General features: G+C 42.1%; 1 protein-coding gene across 1 annotated transcript in view; it reads left to right on the top strand.

Moving 5' to 3' along the window:
* Nucleotides 1-7,259: 7,259 nt before the first annotated feature.
* The window catches only part of plxnd1 (plexin D1), a 43,410-nt gene continuing 36,773 nt past the window's right edge, over nucleotides 7,260-13,896 (top strand). Inside the window, exons 1-2 of the mRNA XM_049018154.1 lie at nucleotides 7,260-8,650; nucleotides 11,909-12,085. Coding sequence (XP_048874111.1) covers nucleotides 7,430-8,650; nucleotides 11,909-12,085 — 1,398 coding nt within the window. The 5' untranslated portion in view covers nucleotides 7,260-7,429. The remainder of the gene's footprint in view (nucleotides 8,651-11,908; nucleotides 12,086-13,896) is intronic.

Here is a 13,896-nt window from a genome sequence, read left to right on the forward strand (position 1 = left end):
GGGGCCCTGCTATTACCCCGGGGCATCAAATTGGGGCAGGGGGAGGGGGGGCAGGGGGGAGGGGGGCAGGGGGAGGGGGGGCAGGGGGAGACTTTCAGTGCCTTCTGTTCTTTTATAATTGTGTGAATAATAAAGTCAAGCATTCCTGATTTATCTGCTGAGACAGTATCTTTTTTGAGCGAATAATGAATTAAGGATGTGGGCTAATAGGCGGTATTTGCTTGGTGTTGCACAGTCATGCACCTGTAGTTTGTCATTGTGTATATATGCAGAACCAGATGGATGGAAACCAGAAGAACCTGCGGGTCTTTGTACCGCGTTTTCACGTTCAGCAAACGCTGCAAAGCAGGCGCCCACATCGCTTGGTGTTTGCTGTTTTGCTTGTTCAAAATGGATGGATCGAGCTGCTCTGTGGGTGTCCATTCCCTGACTCTGGAGCCTTCCTGTGGGGTGGTGCACGCACCCTGCCGTCTGTGCCGCACGCACCCTGCCGTCTGTGCCGCACGCACCCTGCCGCCTGTGCCGCACGCACCCTGCCGCCTGTGCCGCACGCACCCTGCCGCCTGTGCCGCACGCACCCTGCCGCCTGTGCCGCACGCACCCTGCCGCCTGTGCCGCACGCACCCTGCCGCCTGTGCCGCACGCACCCTGCCGCCTGTGCCGCACGCACCCTGCCGCCTGTGCCGCACGCATCAGTCAACATGGGTGGTCATTCTTACCCCAAAGCCCGGTGTTTGCAGCAAGGTCAGGTGAAGACCCGTGGAGTTGCGACTTATGCCAAATCATGACGGAGATGGGCTGTGTGTGTGTGTGTGTGTGTGCGTGCATGTAGGTGCCCATATGTATGTTTGTGTGTAGGCGTGTATGCGGGTGAGTGTGATCCCGCCAGATGTGGCAAGTCTCCTTTTGCAAAAATCCCATTCTTGAAGCATGGCTCCAACACTTGACATGGGTGCACGTTTCTTACGCAGTAGGTCAGCACAGTTTTATATTTTATTTGTTTGTTTTCCAGATCAAGTGGTGATGTAGTTATTAGACAGGAACCTTGGGTACGGAGGCATCAGCAGACAAGAAGGGAAAAAGCAGGGCAGTTTAGGCCCTTCCTCTCCTGCTTTTATCTCTCTTATTGTTTATTAATTGCTCCTCTTAGTTGGGATTCGAGGAAATGCCAGGCAGCATCTTGCGAATCAAACATCCCAAATAGCCAAACTCAGAAAGAGGCACAAAAAAAGATACTGTCTCAAAAATCCATGTTGTCATCTCCATTGCAATAGTTTTCATGGCCTTGACTCGAGACTCAGAAGTATCCCGTCAGTCGCTGGTTGTGACAGTATTTAAAGAGACTCAAGCTAGCCGTGTGTTCGTGCGTGTCGTGGACTAGCTGGCTGGCTGTGAGCAGTGCCGTAGGTCTTATAGCTAATCGCATATGTATGACTTGCAAAAAAGAAAAAAGCAAACGGGCTTGACAGTGCAGCGCCGAAATGGCGCCTTTTGAAGTAACTAGTTTTAGTATAGAAGCTGCTATCTGTAAGGGAAAGAAGATTTATATTTATGTCTTGTTCCAGTCTGTCAAAGCATCTGTAAAATAAATGAAAAAGAAAAAAAATAATAACTTCAGTTCTTAATTAATAGGGTGCAGCTCCTTTTGCATGGAGACCTTCTCTATATCTGAGAACCATTGGCTATTTCTGGACCTGTCCTTTCCGTCTTTGTTTTTATCTGAAACGTGATACATGCCCAAAATTTAGGTTCTTATGAAAGATGCCAAGTTGACAACTGTTTAGAATACAGTATGATGATTGTTATTGTTGTACGTTAGCATTTTAACGATTGTCGATTTAATTGCAACTGGTAATACTGACTCGGAAAATCAACTTAATGTAGCCAGCATATAAAGATCGTATCCTGGAATTAATCTTTTTGTGGAGTGGGGGTGTATTTTGCTATTTCCGTTCTTTGCACTTCATAGGTGTCTCGTCATACCTGATTTCGGGGGGGGGAGTGTTTTCCTTGAATATTTTTGGGGTTCTACCGATAACTCCAGGTTCCTCCCACGGTTGAATAACGCAATTGGTCGACTCATGGGCGTAAATTACGAGAGGGATGGTGGGGTTGTAGCCCCCCCAAGAAATCACAACCAACTAATAACCCCCCCCCCCAATGTTCCAGCCAAAGTTACGCCCTTGGGTCGACTGACGGTTCTAAATTGCGCGAAGTGTGCGATCGTGTTCTCTGTATTCTAAGGTTTACACATTCCACGCTAGATGGCGCACTTTGCCTATTACGGTAACTATACATACTGTATGTATTTCCGCTTGGCTACTTTCAAGATCGAATATTCAGTCTGTCTATCCATTCATCCATCTATCCATTCTCAATACCCGCTTGTCGTGTGCAGGATTACTGGAGTCCGGAGCCTACCCCGGAAGCGACGGCCGGAAAGCAGGGAATAACCGAGGACGGGGGGCGCGCAAACGCACATATGGCCAATCTGTAAACTACAATTCACCGTTTTTGGAGTGTGAGGGAGAAACTCCACGACAACACGGGAGAACATGCAAACTCCACACACGTAACTTCGTTGCCATGATATAATTAATGAAATATATTAAACGTAGAGCAAAATTAGATGTGGAAATTTAACTGTACCTTCACTACGGTGATTAATGAATTATTGAATAATTTGGTTATACTGTAAATTGAGAATTTACACACTGTCACCAGCAGATGTCCTTCTACTCCCAGGCTAACAGAGACCGGGGAGCCTGTGAATTACAGGTTGGTTACTTGGTTGCTGTTCTCACCCACACTTGGCTGCGCAGTTCATCTGTTGCATTATGTGCTCAGACATGCATGTGGACAGTGAGAGTGAGAAGACTGAACAAAAGGCCAACGCTCACATGAACTCTGTGGTCTGTCTGCGCATGTAGGAGGTACAGAATGAACTTGGAAGAGACTAGCAGGAGATATTCTGACTAGTCCTCGTTAAAATGTAGAATTATAATAATGTGTGCATCCAAGTTGACGGCTCACAGCCAAAACAGCCAGGCATACACAACTTCGGTTCTCTTGGCAAAAATATGGAGTGAAACACAGTAAACTAATCTTTGGCTTGGATTTCAGGGATTGTTTCTACGTGTTATCTAGCCTGGAATAAAGCCAGAACACCCTCAGGCTCAAACTCGTATCATACTAAAATCATCCCAATTCATTGTTACACATGCATGTTCGTCTTTATTCGATAATTACATGTTAAGCACGCCTCTAAGATGGGGTATTCTAATTATAAAAGCTATAAATAACCCGCCCGTGGCCTGTCCTTGACGATTTACTCGCACATGTTGCTAATTCACTGTCCGTTTTGGTATTAATGAAATCTTAACAGCAGAATAACTTCCAGATTCCTTGCTGACAGAAACCTAAGAGGTCTTTGTTTTATCTAGGAGGAAGCAGCCTGGGAGGGTCGAGAGCTTTACTCCCAGGCCACTCATCTCCGTCACGGAGCGGATAATCCTGCGCTGTTTTCAGAGACAACAAGGAAAAGCGGCAGACTGACTCTCCCCGCCGGTCACTTGGGACGGAGTGGCAGGATGTAGCCATCCGCTCTTCAGTCTCAACGTTCACACACTGGGGATTTTTCTGCTATTTTCCTGAAGTTTAAACATAAAACTAATTATATTTATGACATACAACACTAAGACAGACACCTTCTTAAGCATGTGGGTGCAGCGTGAGATACGCCAATCTATTACCCAACAGTGATGTCCCCTGTTCCCCTACGTGACTTGCACTGTGAAAAGTATGCATTGCATAGCTGACGTCATGAGTCAGCCGCTGACTCCGTTGCTTACTGACAGGTACAGGTAGGTGACAGCCGAGATCTTAAACACTCATGCAGACGACATGCCACCCCAACACAGATGACCACAGCTGCAATGCAGTGTCAATAATGATGGGTGCTTAACTTTGTGATCATCTGTATGCTGGAACTCCCTGGTCCGAGGTGATCAGACTTCGTGTATCTGTCTTATTGGTCAGGGGTCCCCAAACGACGGTGCTGAAAACGATGGGGGGGGGGAGTTGGGAATTCCAAGCATACGCTCCTGTATATATTTGTAGGCCACGCCGTTTTACAGTCCCTTGCGTTTGCGCGTGCCAGTCGCATAAGGAAAGAAATGGGAAACGGTTAAAGTGATTAAGTTTAAATTAACCCCCCCCCCCCCGCGCGCAGGTTTTACTTTTATTGCGGCCAGAAATGGTCAAATTTTAGTTTTAAAAAAGTTAGTAAGCATTTAGCAAACAAGATGATGCTAGCGAGATTTCCTTATAGGAATATATATTATAATATATATTAATCGTGTTTTTGGCGGTTCGGGTTAACCGCTTTTGCGTTAGTTAATTATCTGCAGACTGAATCCCTTGTTCCAAAGATGCACAAAGGCCTAAGTTATTGTTGGAATCATCCATACAAGTTCACGAGGACTTAATAATTACATAATTTTTGTATAGCACCGGGGGTGCTCATTTAAAAATCTTTTATTGTGCTGTTTCGTAAAGCTGTAAAGTCCTGACTGTGAGACCTGGGATATCACTAAAGGCCAAACTGCATTTCCTCTGCTTTGTGAATTATAGCTCTTAGTAATTCTGCGTTTAAACACAAGACTAAATTATAGGTGCATACAGTTGCATATAGAGTTTTACAAGGATAGCATACGTAGTGGAGTAATAAAGGGCTTTTGTTATAATGTTCAGCAACTATCTTTAGTTTACATTTGTTTTTAAAGTATTATGTTTTCGTATAAGTATAAAGTTTAGTGTTTAGCTAGTATAAAGTTACTTGTAATTTATAATAATATGGCACTTGTATGTTTCTGGAATTACTTGGCAGAGTATTAACACGCTAACGGCCTACAACTGCCGGTACAAATATACGTTACTTAAACATCTCCTAGAGCATCTACATGTCGCCTGTTCATAAGTTCTCAATATTAATGAGTTTATAACACAATCGCTTCAAATAGAAACTCAAAGACTCAAACAGAAACAAACAAAAAAAATGAATCGTGTTCCTTGTTCTTGTGGCTAATAAAATTCTACCATACTCTAAACCAGTTTTATTGCACGGAATTACAGTTAATAAAATATATTGAAGTGTGCATGATTACACTAAATACGTTGTAACAGGTTCCTGTAGATGAGGTGACCTGTTCGGCGGGAGTCTTTCTTTTTCTGGGCTGCATTGGTGCGGTCGTGCAAGTAGCAACTCGACCGACAACAAATGAAACAATACCTGGCTGATAAACTATATATATGGTATTTTTATATATTTTCCGTGCGCTGACACTTACTATGCCCCACGTAAGATTAAGTGAGCAAACATCGTGTCGTGCTCTAGTTCAGTCACGTGTGAGCAGGCGTGACCTGAACGAAGCGCCCCGTCACACTTCTTAGTCAAAGTGTGACCCCCCCCCCTTCTCTCCCAACAGCGGTGAACCATGTCACCCTCGCTTAAATTACCGGGAGGAGGGGGCGTATCACCTTATGTGGGAGCTCTTTTCCCGACGACCAGTTTGTGCCTTATCTCGGCACTTTCCTGCTCCATCACGATGTCCGATTAACAGCGACGGTACGGGGGCCAAGATAAACAGCCCCAGACCACAGCCAGTTGCTTATCAAGTCCAATAATGGCCTAATCTGGGCAAATGGATGCTCCTCCGGGGAGCTGTTTGTGCATGGATTGTGTTTTGCGAGTAAGGCAAATGGACATCGGGCATCTGACATATTACTGGATGTACTGGGTAAAGGGTGTTCATTACCATTCTGTGAGTCTCATATAATTTAGGGTACGCGGAATTATATGAATCTCAATTATGGTTAAGCATAACTTCACTACCCAGGCATTAACCATAGTCCACGTGTGTAAAATTAACACAATGGCAAGTGTTTGGGGGGAAAAACAACACGCAGGTAACAAAATCCTCGTTTCGTTGAGAAATGTCAGTTTAATTAAAAGAATTTCTGAACAGCAGATGATCATTTAGATAAAAAGCAACTCAGGTATACTTGTCTCTGCGAATGGACACGTCAGTATGCTCTTTGTATTCGAAATTTGCTGTTACATAACCATATTTTTGCCTTTAGAAGGTATATTTGTTTCGGTATATCCATCTGTGGGCGCATAATCGCCCCAAACACATTTGAATCGGTTAGGACCAGATAGTCTTAAACGTAAATCAATACAAATGTAAATAGTACAGATAACTTATCGGCATTCTGGAGACTTATTTTTGTTCACGGTCAAAACACCTCCCTTCCTTGTGCCCAATTCGTCTTTTTCCAGTTCACAATCGGAATTTTGTTAGACATTGTTCCTTTTAAACAGTAGGACGAGGGGCAAGGTATAGCTTATCTTGCTGAATTGTGTACGAAACCAAGAAATTAACTTCTCCAGCATTTACGAATGAATGTAATTTAATCTGCTTGTTAGTACGCTCTAAGTAGTATACGGACCGTTATCGTGTACCTGTAGGCTAATATCTGTACTGTTCATTTCGCACATCTTTAGCCTACTTTTACTGAACAGCTGTCAAATTACACATACACACACCTACATACAAATTACACAACCTTAGCGATACTGTCAATGACTGCGTTGTAAAAATAACAGGCTTTCGGACACTCGTGACAGTTGCTCTAGGACAGAATCGGTTTATGCGTAATATAAAATATTTCTTTTTTGAATATTATTCTCGGTACTGAACCCCCAGAAAGCAGAGTACAATGTGTTTTTTTTACCACAGTCGTAACACATTATCTCATGACTTTTTTTCATCCTCCCTAATTCTTCTAACCAAATATCAATTTTTAAACACAACTTGGAACAGATAAGTCCTTTTCTTTTTAGCAATGCACTTTGTATATCCCAGTCTCTGAATTTTAACAATTGTTGTCGGTGGACAGTTTGTATACTGTAGGGTAACATTTGTATTCTTAAGTAAATTATTCGCTAATGATTAACTTGTATGACTTGACAACGGTAACTTATATGTTCAAGACAGATGCGTGTCTAAGGAAGTCAAAACTTGACTTTTGATATATCTTTAGATGTTGACACATATATTTGCTCTTGATATGGTAAGCCGGGAAATGAAAGCCAACAGATTTAGTGAGAAAATATGGGGTAATATTTTTTTTCTTATTTCAGCATCGACTAGCAGAAATGTGGGGCGGTAAAGTGCCAAGCTCTCGCTTACAGCGGCGCCGCGCTACTAAAAGGAAGCACGACTCGCTATCACGTCATTCTGTGCTTAGGCGTACAGCAGGAAACAGGTTTTCCTTTTGGATTGTTGTCTCGAAAACATCTGAATATTTTTTCCTTACTCAATGCACCCCTCGGCACAGAACACGCTGAAACCAGCCAGAAGGAAAAATGCCTCCTTCGGAAATAATCGGGTCGTGTCTTCGCGTCTTGTTTCTGCTCTTGAGTTGGACTTCTCATCAGCGCTCTGCCAGCTCTCTACAGATCCAACAGGCTTTCGCATCTCCGAATCAGACCAATAATTTCGTCGTAGATGAAGTTTCAAAAAAAGTTTATTTGGCGGCGGTTAATACGATTTACCAGCTAAACAGGAGTTTGTCAGTTGAGGTGCAAAGGCAAACCGGACCGGTGAACGATCATTTCTTGTGCCATGCTCCCCAGCTTCCACAGGCGACCTGCGAGCACCAAACGGCTCCGACCGACAACTTCAACAAGCTGCTGCAGCTGGACCCGGACCAGAAGGTGCTCGTCGTGTGCGGATCTGTATACCAGGGATTCTGTGAGCTTAGGAAAATGGAGAATATCTCTCAGATTGCAGTTGATTTTCCACCACAGGGGGAAAAAACAGTATTTCCCAGTATGTTGAACATCGCTGCCAATCACGCTAACGCTTCGACGGTGGGATTGATTTTCAGAAGTCATGGTGGGAACACCAAACTTTTAGTGGGAGCAACATATACAGGTGCCGGTTCTTCGTTTTTCCCGAAAAACCACAGCAAAGAAGATCTACGATTTGAAAACACCCCAGAGATTGCTATCAGGTCTCTAAATATTAAAGATCTGTCTAAGCTTTTCACATATGATATAAATCCTTCAGAAGACAATGTCTTTAAGATAAAACAAGAAGTCAAGCAGAGACACGCGCTTAATTTCGTCCATACTTTCATACAGAAAAGTTATTCTTACATTGCAATAAACAATGACGCCAATACGGGTCACAAGGAAAACCAACCCAATAGCATATTGGCAAGAATTTGTTTGGACACCGAAAATCCTCGGAAATTATCCTCGGAGAGCAGAAAGCTGACGGAGTCGTACATCGAAATGTACCTTCAGTGTGGATCCAATGAGAACATTTATAACAGAGTTTTGTCAGTGTACCCTGCAGAGATCAATGTTGCTGGAATAGGATCGGAGCCTTTCTTGTTCGGAGTTTTCGCGAAATCGAACAAAAACTCGGCCGTGTGCGCCTTCAGGTTCGCAGATATCGAGGAGACCATCCGACAGGGCAGAAAAAACTGCTCCACCTCGGCCAGCACCGGGGAGGTCCGGGTGCTGGACAGTGTCATCCAGGGTTCGGGCGCTGTGTGCGTTCAAAAGTCGAATATTGTGGTAAGTTACTTATATGATTATTTTCGCTGGTTTGTATTCATTATGCCACCATGGACTACAATTGTGATTTATAATGCAAATAATTCTGTAAAATGTATGTGAACTGTAGCCTGTACTATACAATCCACGTATCGTGACAAAAGTAAACGTGGGAATTAGTTACTAAATTATAATTACGCATAAATTTGTTGTAAATCTCCCTGTTACACCTAAGTACTAATTTTAGGCAAACCATCGATCGCACATAAACACTACTTTAGGCCTTCTGATGCTTCGGCGTAGACAAGTGATGATTCACACTGTATCTGGCCGGGACGTTTCCGTATCACAAGTGAGAGATCTGCCAAAACACGCCAAGGTTATGGGAACCGCACTGGGGTCTGATTTTCTTTCGTAAGCCAGTTCCCATCTCTTGGATCAGCAGTGAAAGGCCGGATTCGGTCAAGTAGCCGGGCTATTTTCTTTAGCTTTGACCAACAAATTACATCAATTTTACAGGTCCAGAATTAAACCTTTTCTCTATGGCTAAAGTATATACAGTAACGCTACCAAATAATAAACTTAAGATACACTAATCTGGAATTTGTATATAAATCATTCTAAAGCAAATAAAGAAATAAACTATTTAGAAACTATAGGCCTACATGATAGCACTTTTATAATGTCATATATACCTTAGAATTGAATATAATTTCTATTAAGAATACGTTTATAATTATTCTAGTGACGTTGGCATCACAAAATAGGCCTATATTACACGTATTTCATTACGTAATTGGTAACCTCTGAAAAAGCTATCAGTCTCTCAGCTGCACTGAAGAGCAGGGTAGCCAATGTATTAATAATAACACATTAATGTCACATTAGTAATGTCAAAGTATGTACAAGTCTTCACTCTTAAACGTGTAAACCCCTTGCTAGTATTAGCTATTAGCTCAGTTTCACGCTTGTAGCTCGTTCCCCATTTATCGCCGATGGACGTAATGATGAATGAATGATAATTTCACTGTGTCGTTAACGTTTGACTTCGCCATACTAAAGTAAAACCAAAGGCTTAGTGAGGCAACGATGTTACCGAGAGACACTAGAAGGAGCAATAAGCAATTTAAGGAAATGCGGGAAAGTGCCGTTATGGTACCCGTGCAAAACTCTTACAAGTTTTAACAGTTGTATGTGAAACTTTATGTCAAGCTTCCACTTAAAGAGAAAGGCTTAGTAAAACCCGCCTTAAAACTAAAACACTTGCCTTACGGATGTGTTAGCGGTTAACTGTTATAAATATATTATGCAATACATACTCTGAGCACCTGCTGGTTTTCTCAGGCAGAGAGGGACACTTGCATAATGCGATGCATAGGAGTCCTAATCTAGATAAGAGATTCTGTTTGTCGTGGTTGCGACCCTTCGGTCTGCGCTTAGAAACGTTGCTGCAGACCCGTACTGTGTCTGGATCTCCTTTAAAACGTGCAAACGGAGGAGTGCATGTTCGAGATATGGCGATAGATGAATCATGACCTTAGCAGCTGTTTCTAAAGATCTGTATCACATAATGACACACTTCTTCAGATCATCTGCCTTAGGGATACAACAGAGTCGAGAAACGTTAGCTGGGGGGGTGAGTAGCTGAGTTGGGCAAACGGTGATCATTGCCGTCTGGAATTGATAAAGAGCACAGTAATGTTTTTAACAATTAAAATCAGGGGTTCTACAATGATGTATCTATTTCGTTACTCGTTGTTTTAGTTTTTTTACAGTTTCGTGTGCAACAGTCAAATAACAGGCCTACTTTGCTAAGTGAGAAAAATATTTTAATAAATTTACTATTATTTGCACAGTAATGTAATCATGTCGTATTATATTTTTAATTCCATTTTCTCCAGGTAGAATGCATTTAATGGCGACCTGGAAAGTCTTCATAACTAAAACTACTTTAGGAAAAGTTGACGTTTAACATTTTTTTTGGCTGCCCAATGTTAAAAAAAAAAACAGACAAGTCAACTTTACAACCTTTGTTTCCAATTATACTCTTTTCTCCCTGTATGCGGTACTGACTAAATCTCCTCATCGTTAAAATGCTCCTGCATTTTCTGCTGCATTTTAAATTGCGTTCCAAAAGTCCTTTTAGGGAGCCTACAGAATGGGAAACTATAAAAGAAATATGACTGGATTTTGTGAGAACTGCGCTTTGCGAGAGCCCACAACAGAAAAATGTAGGTCATACTGTTAAAACAGCATGATCCAGCCTTAATGCCGATTTTATTAGACTTTCCTTCCAAGATAATGTCGCTGCCCCCCCCCCCCCCCTTCGTCTATCCATATTTAAATGATGGTATCTGCCACTACGGTGGGCTTGAGCTATAACAGAATAATATTTAAAATTGTTGCCTCAAATAAACCTATAGGAGTCATACACAGCCGCAAACATGATTATGTTTGGTGTTACATCATTTATAGTCTGAAGTCGGTTAGTTTCTGGATCCTTGCAACAAATAATAACAAAATGTTGAAGTTCTCAGTAGGATTGACTGGCTTTTATGGTCGGTTTTGCTGCTACAGGCTTCCCATCAGCTGGCCCACATTGACTGGCTGCTATTTACATCCCTCGATGACTTTGGCGTGTTATGAAACCTGTTTAGTAACATCCTTGGTCCTCGCTCTGGTGTGCTTCCTACACCAGATGACACCAAGCGCTATACAGTTAGTGTCGAATCAAGTGCCACTGGAGATTAAAGGATCATTCTGTTGCCAAAACCAGACCTTCTGCGACAGACGGAATCTGATATTTTCAGCACAGTTAAGAACCTTTTATTGATGGGAGACAGACAATTTTCGATAAGTGCGGGGGGTCAGCATGCGTGGGAAGTCATTGGCCACCCCCAGATTTGAGACATTTCGGCTCTTTCTGAGTCAGCATGCAGCAATTGCTCTCCAGGAGCATTCAAGCCCGTGATTCAGTGTTTTAGTTCATTTTGCCCCATTTTCTGGAAGCAGGCAACTTAACCATGCACATCCCATGGTTCACCACTGATTCAGGGAGCATGTATAATCTCATCACTGTGGAGACTGTGAGGGTAGTTATGTCAAAATGATATAATGAATCCTGGCTTGTTTTGTAAACGTTCTCTGAGTTAAATTTAATAAATCCTCTGTGTATAAATACCTAGTTTGTTTGTAATTCGGGTTTGTTTTTGTGCCGCTGTAATCTGCAGAACATTTCCAGGCCGCTGAAACCCATTCTGCTCTCTGTTGTCTTTGCAGCTACAGTCGGAGCAGCTGGACTGCGGGGCTGCACACCTGCAGCACCCGTTGGCCCTGAAGACGCCGCTGGTCTCCTCCCCACTGTTCGAGACTGTGGGGCTGACCTCTGTTGCCGTGGACAACGTGCACAATCGCACTGCTGTCTTCCTGGGAAGCAGCGCCGGCAGGCTGTGGAAGGTGAGTGCAGATAAAGACCAACCGCTCCTGGCTGAGCTCAAAGTGGAGCCACGTCACGTCGAATGAAAGAGCTGCAAATGTCATATTACAGCCAGCTCTGCTTGCCATAGTTATAAGACAGAAGCCATGTGTATTTTTAAGAACCATTTTTTTGTTCATCTAAGTTTATTATGTTTAAGATGCGTCTGTCTGTAATTCATCTGATTTGGAAATTAGAACATAAAACAAAGAGGGACGTATGCTGGTAAGAGTGGCCCTTGTAAGCTGACCTGTCACGTGACGGAAAGTTTGGCATCACCCAGTTAGACGGCTGTTGGTATGTATGCACGTGTGTGGTACTTAGTTAATTGTTTTAACAGGGGATATTTGTGCTCCAATTTGTGTGTGAGCCTTTGGGGAAGAAAAAGTATGAGCTGTGAGTCTGCAGTATTTTTCTTATCTTACATGGTTCACACTCATTGTATATATTCCTCATATGCAGCTCTAGTGTCTGTCAGCTTTTTAAAACAACATTCCAGTGCAATCATGAAATTACTTTAAAGGGTCCCTCCTTTACCCCCTTTAATTTATAATCCTCAGGTTCCCGTGAGCACTTCCTGCTATAAAAAAGTAGAGTAGTCTAGACCATGTCTCCCAGCCACGACCCTTCACCACACACTGTGTACACTGGTTTTCCATCTAGTTAAGCTCATGGTCAGGCATCATTTGAATGTTAATTCGGTGCGGTCTGATATTCGAGTCATGTGGCCAAATATGTTTAAGGATTTGCTGAAGATTGTCAGTTAAGGACTTTTGGAAATAAAATACTTTGCCTTCATCAGATTCTGTATGAAATATCAACAAAGCAGAATGCTTTTCTTAATTTAGAGTAATCGGTTTTTAGTTAGTTGATTAAATACTACAAATTATTAGTTGTTGTTAACTTGCGATTTGTTTGTAATTCCAACAAAAAGCTACATTTCATTAAGGACAAAGAGGAACAAATCGTACTGGTAGCGTTTCTTACACTGGTTTGCTGTGTAGTAATACACTGAGGCTCTGTCAGATTGCTGTACACTGTGAGTATTCGCTGCTTAGCAGCTGGTAAGAATTTAAATGGCTTCTTAAGCAGCCTAAAACAGCTCTGAGAACATTTGCTTATTTCAATGCTTGCTTGAGTCTGAACAGATTTATTTTTGCAGATGTTTCTCTTAAAGGTTGTTAAATGAAGCTGGAAAATCGCATCTCTTTTTGTGATATAGATTTAGGTTCAATTCAACTAGTAAAATAGCCCAGTTGTTTTACTATGCAGAGGTATTACAGTACATATGAAATCACATATAGCCAAATAATTACTGATATTGGACAGGCCTTGTGGCATCACTTTGTCTCAATTTGCAGTAGCAGTTAACTATTAACCATTTCTCAGAAGGAATGAACTTTGTCTGAATAAGTATTTTTATTTTCTTGGTTATTTATTCTGGTCATCAAATCAAGTGCTGATACATGAACCTGTAATCTACTATTAAAAAAGACACAGACCTTCGTTGATGCCAAGTTGTTGTGAAAACAACAGAATTTCTGAAAATAATTGTTTGTTATTAAAATTGTAAATCTTTATCCGTTTTCTCGATTATAGTTCATAGCTATAGTCCAGTAATGCAAACCCAGACAAAAAGGAAATGTGAAGTGATAATTCAGCTGTAGGGTGTCGTTTGCTGGATTTTATTTGAAATGTTTAAAATAAGAGTTTGAGGCGGATCATTAATCAACAGCTCAATCAGCTCTAATTAATTAAGATATCAGCTGGACAGAAAGCCAGCGCACACAGC

This window comes from Brienomyrus brachyistius, chromosome 6 (genome assembly GCF_023856365.1).
Source record: "Brienomyrus brachyistius isolate T26 chromosome 6, BBRACH_0.4, whole genome shotgun sequence".
NCBI lineage: Eukaryota > Metazoa > Chordata > Actinopteri > Osteoglossiformes > Mormyridae > Brienomyrus > Brienomyrus brachyistius.